We start from the raw sequence: 12,924 nt of genomic DNA, 5'->3' as shown, positions 1-12,924 counted from the left end.
TCAATATAGCAGGATGTGAATTTTCTAAATTATGGTCCCATTTAGAGTAAAGTATACAATAAAAGAGGACATGCTTTATGGTGTCACACAGCAGCAACATGTCCTCCAACTCTCAGTCATATTCAGTGTGTATCCTCAAAAGCTCCACCCTCTATTCCAAATCAGGTCATTTCCAGTTTAAAAAAACCTCAATGGCCATAATGCCAAACTCATGGCTTCACAATAGTCATCATACCATTGGGTGATGTCACAGTTGCTCATTCAGCTATTCATTATGCAGCTGATGATGTGGATACATTATCTACATAATGACATCTGATTAGCGGCTTTTGCTTGTGTATTAATATGTGTTCTTGTTATCTACTTTCTGGGCAGTATGCAAATCAGATGAGCACAACTGGCATACTCTCAAGGTAGGTGGCAAGGTGGGAGATCTGATCACAGTGCCACCCAGACCACTGCTCGAGATTATCTGGGTGATCTGATCGCATACCGAACGCAATGCATTCTGCATACATTCACACCTCGTATTAACACGCATTGTGTCCGATTCTCTTATCCAGATGTTCATCCCAGATGTAAATTTTGGATCAATGTATCATGATGACGCCTGTCTACCAAAATGACATTTTCTCACTCAAACATGCTGAAATGTTGCTTCAGTTTTCTGCAGTGATTTCATTATAAGCGTCTTTACAGGGCACTTTTTCTTCTTTATTGCATTTAGCAAAGAATTTGTTTCTCGGTTTGTCCTTATAACTTGTCATAATCTTAAAAGCAATAAAGAGTCCCCTCCTTAAAATTCATGTTCTAAACTTGCATTCTTTATCGTCTACATTTGTAGAAAATAGCCTCTAGCCTACAAATGCACAGCAGAAAACATATATCAAGGGAACGGTTCTCGTCATCCAAATGCATTGCTTGAGCTGGGGAAGCAAAATAACTCCTTTCATTTCCAGCCAGTCAGGTTGCAGTGCGGTAATGTTCAGTACTAAGCAAGACACTGAAATAGAACAGTGCTATCCAGCAAAAAGTCATTGTTCACTTGAGATACTGGTTTTGAATGTGCTCAAATGAAAGCCTGTCGGAACAAGTGTTGCAACTACAATTACATTAAGCCACAGAGCTTCTGGAGCATCGCATCTGTCTATTCAAAATGATCTGACTCAGTATCACGTGAATGCATTCAGATTCAGGTGGAGGGCACAACACCCCCCCCACCAAACAAACACACCTCATTTTCTGGTTGGTCAAAATAACAGAAGCAGGTTAACAGCATCAATCCCTACTCATTAGCTACACTGACAGTCTATTTTACACACCAAAGTTGCTGCTCCTCTGTATATCTATTTCATCACGGCTCCTTTATTCTGCAGCGTTTAATCTAAGACATCAAACGGTGCACCTTACAAAGAAGTCATAAAACCCCCAAATTTCATTTAAACATGAATGTCGCTTCCAATTACCCAGCAAGGGAGCTCATTATGATTTTAGCGGTGCTCATTATAATCAAATGGAATCTGACCTTTTGTCCCATTGCAATGCTGTGAGAGGGCCTGTAGGCTGTTGATAAAGAGGGGAGTGACAGGGCTTTTGATGGTAAAATGGAATTATCAGTGGGAGGCTGATGATAATATTACATAAAGGTTTATGTATAGTCATTCCAGATATATACACATAAAAAAGGAAAGTACAGGTCTCTCATGGAATATGTAAAACTCTTCTTGCACTGCAGGAAGGTGATCTTACACAATGTGCAGCCATTATCACAGGCTCTCCACCTTCTTTGGGGACAGGTTTGAATAGAACTAACCTTCTGCACCACTCGAGAGGCGACACTGAAGGTGATTCCAGGTGCTTTCAGGGAATGCCAGCAATGCTGCAGATCATAACTGGGCAAGCAGAAATGCTTTCGTATCACAACAAGAATGACAGTGACAAAAACAGCATTTTACTTCTGCTCCCATATCGATTAGGACGAGCAATAATTCAAGAGACAATGCTTGTTGGACAAAGATGTCCCGGGACAGGAGGCTTTTGCTCAGAGAAGGACATTCAGACTGAGAACAAATTGAATGCTGTACTAACATATTTCTTAGTGTGAATAAGTTTATGGGAAAATGGAGGATATATAACATATAAACTATTAATTATACATATAGAAGTAAATGACTTATGTGTTGTTTTCTGCCCCACAACTGCTTAGTGTACTTGCTCACCAAACATCTCATAAAATAACATATTTTGTCATTGCTTTTGCACTTTGATGTCTTATATCCTAAAGTCTAAAACAGAGTGGAAACACAAATGCTCATGTTTCTGAAAGACCCCATTCAGGGGTTGTTAAGTTCCCACAGAAAGATTAATTATTATAGTAGTAAACGCCAGGTAATGGCTGACATCTGAAAATGTTCTGTCTTAGTGGGCAGAGCAATTTTTTTTTAGCTTTATTGTGATGTTGTGTGTTTAATCCTTCAGTTGTGGTCTTCCACATTATGGGGATAAATGGCTGATAATTTCCCAAACAGCTGAACCATAAAATCATGATCAATTGTGAAAATTAGACAAAATCAAAATGCTTTGCACAGTATACTAAAGTATAGTATTACAACTAGAGGAGGACACATATTCAATATGAAATCAGTGGCTATGTCAAAATCATGCAGAAGGCCAAGGTCTTGAGGAGAATTGATGATGATGAGAACATGAAGGTGTTTCTGACAACAGAGTGATTCAGTTCATGAAAGCTTCTACATTTGCTGGTCTAAAATATAAAAAAAAAAAAACAAACTCGCCGCCCATACAGGATGTGGCACATTTCATGAATACCATTGTGGTGGCGGCGGAGGCAGACAGGAATAGACAACAGATCAAAAGAACTGGGTAGTTAGCGTGATCAGTGCAGCCATCACGGCGGTAAAAAGGAAACACAGCAAACAGAAACTCCAAACTTCTTCAATCGAAAACAGAAAATAAACAAATACATCCAAAACTCAGAGGGAAACAATTGTGCCTAAAAAGGAAAACTACCGAGAGCAAGTGCTGACATTGCTGTCCAAAGATAAAAAGCACTCCAAGTGCAGAAAGAACAAAGAGAACTTGCATTACACTTTTTTTTTTGTTACCTGGAGGCATCTTGTAGCTTACAATAAAGGCCACTTTTGGGAGAAACTATTTATTTGCATCTAATCTAATCCACTCCTACATTTCATTCTTTTCAAGTGACATTTTCTTTACAAAGCTAAAAGGGAATTACGGGACTGAAATTCTGCTACACAAAAGTAATGACTTCCTTTTTTTCCATAAATACAGACCACTTCATCATAATTCAAATTAACAAACAAACTTAAATCCGCCCATCCGTTTTCTATATAAAGGTTGTGAGGGCTGGAGCCTATCCAGGCATGCATAAGGAGGGAGGCTGGGGAAATCCTGAACAGGTTGTCAGTGTATGAAAAGGGTAAAAAGAGGCACATTCACACCTAAAGGCAGGCAGAATGTGGGAGACAACCTACACAGACACAACTGGAGGAGTATATTTATTTCTAAAAAAAAAAAAAAATAAATAAAAATTTATAAATGTCGCTTCTACTGCCATCACCAATCATCAATCATCTTTTGCCGCGTGTTTTGAAATGCTGAATGTCTCCGAAGTAGATAGAGAGATTAGGACTGCTCCACCAGGATGACATTTTGAGGATGGTGAGAAAATGATTTATGACTTAGCTTGGCCTTCACCGAGTCTGTCTTTCTGTCTTTAAAAGGGCTATCAGGTAGCAGTTAATGGTAAACACTTTGCTTGACCCTCACACCCACAACGCATGATGGCTGCTGCACCGAGATGTAACGGCCCATCTATCCATCTAACACCTCTTCACTTCTCCCTCTTTTGTCTCAGGCTGTATTGTCCTACGCTTATTTAATCGCATTCTTCCAGACCTCAGCCACTATAGGAAACGTGAACCGAGCTGTTAAATTGTCTGAAGCACAGGGGCACTTTTACATAAAAGAACGTCAGCTCCACTTTTAAGTTAATGTTATAAGATGGACGAGATTCACAGGCTCAACTTTAAATTGGCCCTGGTTGGTAGCTTGGTGCAGGAAACTTCGAAAAACCTGAACATAATGGCCAGAAACAACACTAACAGCTAAACTAACACCATCACATAACACAAAGAAAAGAGGTGCTGTTTAATTAAGTTGGACATTTTGGGTTCTCCCTGTCCACAACTGTGGCTGTGACGGCGTCAGTGGCAGGCAATCTGTCACCCGCTTTAAGTTTAAGCTTAAATATTTGAACAGCCTTGAGAAAAAGTGCTGAAGAGGCTCTGTGTGAATTCCTCTACTTAGCAATTAAAGTGGCCCAGAAGTCACAGAGACGGCGACATTATTGACTGGGATGCTTTGGCAAAAGGCGCAGGAATCACTTTAAAAAAAAACAACAAAAAAAAAGCATAATTTTTTTTAACAAAAACAACAACATGAAGCCGTAATTCTTTGGTCATCTCACAGTGCAAGAGACGTAATCTGTAGAAACCAGTCAAAAGGCACAAGCAACACAATACTCTTTTGTGGAAACACTTTTGTTTCCAAATGCATTAAATATAAATGTATTTGCATTGAGGCGTTCAGTGTACACTTACTGACACTCCCTTTTAAAGCTGTAAATGCTGCAGCAACTCAAGGTTTTTTTTTCCTCCCCTCTATTAGTAAATGTCAGTGTTTAAACATCTCAGCGAAATTAAGCAGAGATGATTCTGCAGTCAAAGCACCTGCAGCACTGAGGAAATGCAGAATTTGTCTTTACCTGTGACAGACAGCTCGGTCGTCCTCCGTACCACAAAGTTCCCAAACTGTAATTCGCAGGTGTAATTCCCAATGTCATCCTCCCGCACTTCCTTGATGGACAGGGTGTCCCTCCTCCTTTCTATGGTTTGTCTCCACTGCTTTGGCTTGCATTCCTTCATTTAAAAAACAGACAGAAAGACACACCAGGGGGATACAGAATCAGCAGGAAACACGCTTTAACTTGCATACTTCTTATCATCACCAACAGAGAAGAGACTTTATATTTTGTCTTTTCATACTGAATCCACAGAGAGGCCTTTGTCACTAAATATCCTGTCGTAAAGAACTGCAGCAGTTTCCCACACAGTTATGACCTTGTATCAACGTAAAACTTTACCAAATGCTGCCAGATTTCAGAAATTAGTCGAACAAGGAAATATTCATTTGAACACTGATCGGAGGGCTTGCTGCCATGTTCAGAGGCTGTTTTTCTTGTTGGTTGGCGAGGACTGGTTTCACCCACCTTCCACATACTGGGAATCTAAACCGTTACTTTTTTCTTCTAGAAATATCAACTTAAAGCGTCACAAGGCAGTTCCACAGTGAAAATTACAGCAGCAATTAGTCCTGGCCTCATTATTGCTGCTGATGTTCTGTGAAAATATGCTAAATATCCTAACAGAACATAGTGAGAAAAACCTGAGCACGAAAGCACAACAGAAAGATTGTGCCAAAAGTCACATGATACTCTTTGGTCTTTGTAGGGTTAATTTTTTTACACTTGTAAGACATGCAGTACTTGTTTCTTAAGCCTGATGTGTTAGTTATGTGTCGTGTATTTGTCTCATATTTGCAAAACAAAATGCATTAGTTTGTTCACAGTGTTCAGTACTGTAAAGCACCCTGTGTTTGCTCCATATGCGTCTCTCTCTTTACAAACACACAAATCCCTTGGACAGTATTTTAATTTACTGTCCACCTTGATCAGACCTTGTTTGTTGACCTTTCTTACATGAATTCAGTCATTAATGAAGTTTTATTAAAATCACTGAATGTGTTTTTCTGAGGAGCTTTTTATCTCGCATCATAACCGTGTTTTATTTGACTTGTCTCTGAATTTGAGTTGCTAGCTCTCACATTTCACACATTACTCTCATTAGGCCATCTCTTTGAAGCTTGCTGCTGCTTTTCATAACACTCAAGCAGCGTTCTTGATTCCAAAATACAATCATTTTTTGAGCACAGCTTATCGGTCCTGGATAAAGTTGCTCCCAAAAGGTCTAAATTGTCTGCTCCGATATATTCTTTGTCGTGGATGAACGACAGCATGTGCTCTTTTAAATGAACCTGTCATACAAGTGAAAGCCAACCCAGGCACAAGTTCATGATCAGTGCCTGAACCCACCCTTCATAATCTGTCTGTTTCTAAGGGCAAGGCTTTGAGTCTTTGCCAGCATGTAAATAATTTGTTTCCCAGCTGTTTCTAACAGTTGAGAAACATTAAACTTAAGCCCACTGTGTCCACGGCTGAGATGAAGATGATTACACATTTGTAACTTGTCTGTGATCACTGGTTCAGGATGCAGAATGCTAATGTTTTTACACTGGCTTCCCATCAAATTCACAATCCAGTTCAAGATTTTTTTTTTTTTTTTTGGTGAAGTGCTTCGCCATGTGTGCTCTTGAAAGATGCTGTATCAATAAACCTGTTATTGTTTAGATAAACCTGTAATTGTTAGATAATATCCAAAAACAACAGTCACAAGTGTCCTAATGCATATTAAACATGAGTTTGTTTGGTTTATTCATAAGCCCATATGGAGAAAAGTGTGTCACAGTTACTGTAGTAGTAATCATGCACACGCACATCTGATAGATATATGAAGTGAAGCATCTGATAATGATAATTGAAACCTATTTGTTCTTTTGGCAAAACATTTTGTATTTTGTGCTATAATATGCTTTTGTAGTGAAACCTAATTTCCAGCTTGTTAAAAACCATGCATGTGTCATGTCGGATGATTCGGCCCTGTGCTTACTTTACACTCTAAATGGGTCGCATGTTAGCAAGCTAATGTTAGTTAGCAATTACAAGGAGTAAACAACTCATCTCTGTAAAAGCCAGAATGGAAGAGAAAGATGAATGTGTGTCCGGAACAAGACAAGTCATATCTGTGTGGACAAAGAGCAGAGTTGTGGAGAACCTGTGTGAGAGCAAAAACTAGTTTCGCTGTAGGATTTTCCTGCAGGGCATGTTTGGATTTGAGAGTCGACCAGTTGGTTCTGTCAGCTGGTTCATTCATGTTTCAGTATTTCCCTGTGGAGGAACGTCCTCCTCAACATGGAAGTATCAAGATTCTAATATACTGTTTTTTTTCTTTCCTACTTCTTTTTTTTTAACTACATCACAGTCCAAACAGTAAAGCGGTCTTATAGTGCAAATATGGACCCTCTCCAAGAGATCTGATTTAATTATATATATATATATATATATGTATATACAAACTGAAGATGTATATATATGTTCTCTTGAAATACTTTTTTGACATTTTGAAGAGCTTTTGGATAGCTTTGGCAGATACCAGAAAATGTAAGATAAAAGCAAAGTAAATTGTATATTGTTCAATGTTGCAATGTTCTGTATTTTCATGGTGACATCTTGTACGTCATAATTTCTACATTTAGTGTTTAGTGTAGATTAAAACATCAGTCAGGCTAAAAAGCTGACCCAGTGGACATCACATAATACACAGCAATAAGGTTTAACATGGATTGAGGAGTCTTATTCTGTATTTCTACAGCATACTACCATGTAGGAGTATGGACTTAGAACTTTAGAAACAACCAAGGCCCTTCAGATTCTGAGAAGAACACCTGAGGCGAAGGAAACTGGGGCACTGTGGGTTTGGTTTCAAACTGTGGCCCAAGACAGGCTTCTGAGAATTCAATCAGCACCTACTGACAAAGGATGAGCCGATATCTGGAAGGCGTGGAGCCCACAGTCGTTATCTCCTATTTTAATTTGATTCAGTGGGAAACTGAAGATGTATTGCCGCCACCTCACACATCACACTTTCACATTTGATGTATGAGTCCTCCCGCTTCAGCTAACACCTCTGCTAAAGTGGTCTGTCAGACGTGGGAGGTCTGAGTGGGTCAGTTACTGTGGACATCACAACTCTCTGTGAGGAAGATGAGAAAATTTGAATTCGAAATTGATTTATTTTTGTCTGTGACATATTTATGTTGTTGATTGTTCAACATCCACAAGCCAGAAAGGAGATAGTGTTTGAAGATAATTAGATCTGAATATAGCTGACCTTATGGAGGTTACTCTTCAAATAAATAAAAAGACTCCCTGTGAGGTAGCTTTTTAATTTTAATTGAAAGATTCCGCTTTTGTCCAGGTTTCATCCAGCTGACAAAACCTTTTGTGTATGCACCTCTTTATTTAAAAAGAAATTGAATCAGTGACAATTATTTGTGTTAAACGGCGAATAAAAAGGGTATCTTACCTTGTACCACACAATCTCAGGCTCCACTCCCGGCTGGATATAATCCTCAATACCCTGGCAGGTGATGTCTTTGCTTTTGCTTAGTTCTGCCTTCTCAAAGAACCTCATTTTGGAGTTGTAGCAGAGGTCTGTGTCATTCTCTGCCACAGTGAGTGACATGGACACCTTCATGCAGTATGTGGAGTTCCTGCAAAAAAAAAAAAAAAAAAAAAAAAACAAAGTTAATGAATCAGTTGGAGAAATAAATGAGTTTGTGCCATACTAAAGTCTTGCCAGATGCAGCAGAGAAAAGCAGCCAGCAGTCCATCTCTGGCTTCACATAAATTCAAAACTTCCACAAGGCTCATTCATTAGATTCTATGTGAGCTTAATGCAGCAGCAGGAGATGGAAAAAAAATTAATAATATCCACATTTTGTCATTTTTGAATGTGAAGACTTTGCTTTAATGCTGAATAATGAATCATAATCTACCCTAAATGTGGACAATGTCAGGTTCTTACAAATCCATTCATCCATTCACACATGAATACCAGTAATGCATTATGAGCTTAGTTCTCAAAACCTCTAATAGAAAACTAAAAAAATGTGTGTGTGTGTGTGTGTGTGTGTGTATATATACATATGCATTGGACTATTGTGTACATAAGAGACAGGGACATGGGTAGTAATATAGAGCAACAGCTCAGAATGTTAACAGCACTTGAAGATTGATTGAGCCTTTTGTTTTCATGTGTTGAGCAGATACAGTTCGAGCTAGCAGAAAATTACTTGCTACAATTGATATGCTGTAAATGCTCAGGTCGTACACATAAAGAAGAGAATTTATAATGCAAGGGAGATGTGGGTGGGGTGGGGGGCGGGAGGGGTAAAATGCATGCAAGATTAGTTGGACTGCTTGGAGACTACATGTCTGTCTGTCTCACACATACTGGTGAATGTTCATCCACATTTTTCTGCTTGGTATTGCGGTACATCTTCAGTGGATTTGTGCTGCTCTGAATGCTTGTCTTGTCAACAGTAAACCAGTTTGGGTTGAGCCATCTCGTGTGCACACACAGAACCTCGTAGGGATCCTGATCAGATATACTTCTTCTCAAGAAAGCGATGCTCCACAGCCAAAGGAGAGGAAAGGATACAACTGCTAAGCATTTACTGCTAGGTATTAAGGGGACAGCGATTTTGAGATTGGATCTGCTGCTTGAGTAATTCTTAACAGAACATGGGAATCAATGAACACATTGATTCACTGTGAAAGTTGTGCTATTTGAAGGAGGGAAACAGAAGCAAAGGTCCTTGATGATCAATGAATTCAATAAGAGCACATTTTCTTTGCCCAAACTGGCTAATAAGACTGTCACAATTGACAAGTACGGCGGCCTGACTGCAACAAATCCCTCCTGGTTTAAAGACCAAACAAATTGGCAGTGTTTAGGAAAATCTCATTGCTAATTTTCCAACTAAAGCTGGTTACACAAATTGAGCTGAACCAACAAACAATTACAAACATGTTAAATCCTTACATAATTGCGCAGCATTAACTGCCTCTTGGATTAACACGACACACACTGGTCTTCGCTACAGTGCAGGCAAACAATCCCTCGGCCCTTGAACTGGCCAGTGCAGCGCACTGCGCTTACAGTGAGTGAGTGTGCCGTTTTCCTGAAGCCCAGATGCAAATGTGACATGATGTGGAGATTATCCCAGACAACTTCTACCAGATGGACACCTGTGCAAATGAGATCCCACGGGTGCTCTCTCTTCCCTGTTAAATATTCTGGGCAGCACTGATAAACTCGCCCACTGGAAAACAGCGAGAGAGCGAGAGAGAGAGAGAGAGAGAGAGAATTGTGTCATCCGCTCTGCATGAGTGATCGATGGTGCGAGCCAACACTTTGTCCTATGATGTCTTTCCAACGTTTCACATCCATCACGATGCCTTTTGAGCCCGAGGAGCCAGGTGATCTTTTGACTATCCACTCAGCAGGTATAATATTCATGAAGCCTTTCCAAAGAAATAAGCAGGAAAATTACCCTCCTCCTGCACGCAGCAGAGACTTGACTATTTTCTACACACTGAGCATTCAACACTCGTGGAAGCCTCTGCGTACTGCAGATACAGTGATAACAAGCTAGGTGATACCGTGGCATTAATGGGCGAGAGTGTCTGTCAGACGTGTCAAACTGAAGGGGATATGCAATGTCGTGGCAATGATAGATAGCATCCTGCATACATCAACTGAAAGAACTGCCAGGCTGACAGCTACTGCATACAGCTGGAGGGCAGGCGGAGGACTTGAGCTGCAATATGCGGCAAATGCATTGAAAATATGTGTAATGGTCAGTTAGGAGTTAAGCAGCCTAGTGAAAAGATTATGACTGACATACTGTGTAAAAACAGCAGTTTCTAGTTGCTGTAAGGTGCTCAAAGGATTTAGTATTGGTTAAATTTGCCGGTTAATTTAAAGATTGATGTATGCAGCCATCGCTACTTTCAGAATTATAGCTCCCCTAAGCAAAACCATCCACAATCTAATATGATTTGTCTTTTATTTTATTGACTGTCAATGAATCTACCCCACCACAGAATGAAACCAGATGGAACCTGCCCTTTAACTCAGCAACCATTCACTCTGATATTAAATAATAGGCATTGAAATTGATTTGAAATTCTCCTGAGAATCCATGGCACCTGGGGGGAAATTAATGAACTAACTTAATGAATCTCTTAATTAAAATAACTCCTCTCTAATCGAAAATTGGATGATGAAATAATTGCTAATTGCTCATTACAGCTTACTTTCAGCTAACAATAATGTAGAATTGTCTCAGTGTAAGGGACAGATCACAAGGTGGGAGGTCCAAAGGTTGACTTAAGGTTACCTCTGGATAATGTCACAGCAGCAGTCCAACAGGGCAGTGAAATAAAGTCACCAAAGATATTAACTCATTAGGGATTTAATATGGCTTTTGGACCTGTGCTAGACATTATTAGCATGGGGTTGACTGAGCTTTATCTTAATACAGATGACATGAAATATGAACCATTCTGTGTTAAACAGATGCATTAAAATAATTTGGGCTGTGTTCGAAGTGGCTTCCTCACTGTTTGTTACCAACACAGAGAAACTACTCATAATATATTCAGAATGCGGCTTAGGAATGAAACCTATACCTGCCTATTTTGAGCAGACTGACCACATCCCAACTTCTCCATCTCAAAAGGGATGCAGCATTTACAGAACAGCAAATTATTCTTACTTCTGTGCTGACCCTGAGCAGCACAGAGGTAAATGGATAAATATTTGTGTATTTGCTCACAATACACACCGTTGTAGTTATGCGCCTACTTTAAAATGAATTGTAGAGGTTCAAGGCCAGGTTAAAGTGAGCATCAGGGAAGGTAAGGCGCCCTAACATTATCACTGGAAGACATTTATACTTGTCTTTATGAACATTGTGATCAAATGTACCAGTCCCAAATGAAGACCATAATATATGACATTAGTTCATACTCAAAGCAATGCTTTCAAAATAATGAAAATCATCTGGATAGAAAGGAGTGCAATTGAATGCTTCCATTCACATGATGAATACTGAATGAAATACTTTATTATCTACTAGTATTATTTTCAGGATATTGGTGTTTTTTTTTCTGAAATTATACAAAGCCTGACTCATGCCATCCATCATATTGCCACTGGCATCAAGATCTTTCTTGAAAGAGCACATATTCAGTGGTTGAGGCAGCCTGGCATTAGTGGAGGTGCGATGACTTAAGTCGGGCAGGAAAAAGTCTAGTTAGCATGAAATAATGGCTGAGACCAAGACAGGTCCAAGTCCAAACTGGCACAAAAATGAGAAAAGTCTAAGGGTTCAGTTCAGTGGCCCAGATTCTGAACTTGAGACTAACACTGGACTCAGATGTAAACCTACAGTGTACAAGCATTACATCACCCCCCAGAAGTCTTGTACTACCTTCCCTGTCTGCACCAAGCCAAGATTAACCCAGACTGAGATAAGGTCGGCACCGTTATCCTAAATCAGTGTTTTATGTTCCCTGCATTATTTATGGTCAGAGCGAAGGTCACAGTGAGCAGTGGGAAGACTGGGGCTCCCACCTGTAGCGTCTGATCATAACTCACCTGTCAACTCTTGCACCAAGCCCGGGATGATTAAGCACCGTGGCTCCCCAAATCTGACTGTGGGCCAACTTGCTCCTACTTAGCCTCTGTCTAAGAGTGTGGCACTTGTCTGCCATACTGGAACAATCGACTCCTGCCTCAATTATAATCCATCCACCTCGTCCCTCTCTCTCTGTCTCTCTCTGTTTGTGGTTTGTCTCTGTCCCTGCCTCCACCTGCTTTTTCTCTCTTGGTCTTGTAGTACACGGATAATTTACCTTTGCCATGCTGTGAAAAACACATGCTTGCACCTGTCTAAACCCATACGAGCATGTGCCTACAACCACTAAATAAAGACAGACAAGCAGTACCTCTGCATTGTGCCATATGTACTCTCTAAGACAGACAACAAAGAAAGAACAGACTTCACAGAAATTCACACACATATATTCACACATTGTTTTTCATGTCGGCATGTATTTTTTCATGCAGATGGTTA

At 39.9% G+C, this 12,924-nt stretch overlaps 1 protein-coding gene across 3 annotated transcripts in view; it reads right to left on the bottom strand.

The window, feature by feature from the left end:
• LOC124055589 (interleukin-1 receptor accessory protein-like 1) overlaps positions 1-12,924 on the bottom strand; it is a 258,111-nt gene that overhangs the window by 106,818 nt on the left and 138,369 nt on the right. For all 3 annotated transcript variants that reach the window (XM_046382514.1, XM_046382513.1, XM_046382515.1), the window contains exons 5-6: positions 8,304-8,490; positions 4,808-4,961 (exon numbers count right to left, since the gene is read on the bottom strand). In XM_046382514.1, coding sequence (XP_046238470.1) covers positions 4,808-4,961; positions 8,304-8,490 — 341 coding nt within the window. The remainder of the gene's footprint in view (positions 1-4,807; positions 4,962-8,303; positions 8,491-12,924) is intronic.

This window comes from Scatophagus argus, chromosome 24 (genome assembly GCF_020382885.2).
Source record: "Scatophagus argus isolate fScaArg1 chromosome 24, fScaArg1.pri, whole genome shotgun sequence".
NCBI classification, from domain to species: Eukaryota; Metazoa; Chordata; class Actinopteri; family Scatophagidae; genus Scatophagus; species Scatophagus argus.
This window is presented reverse-complemented; position numbering and strand designations above follow the sequence as displayed.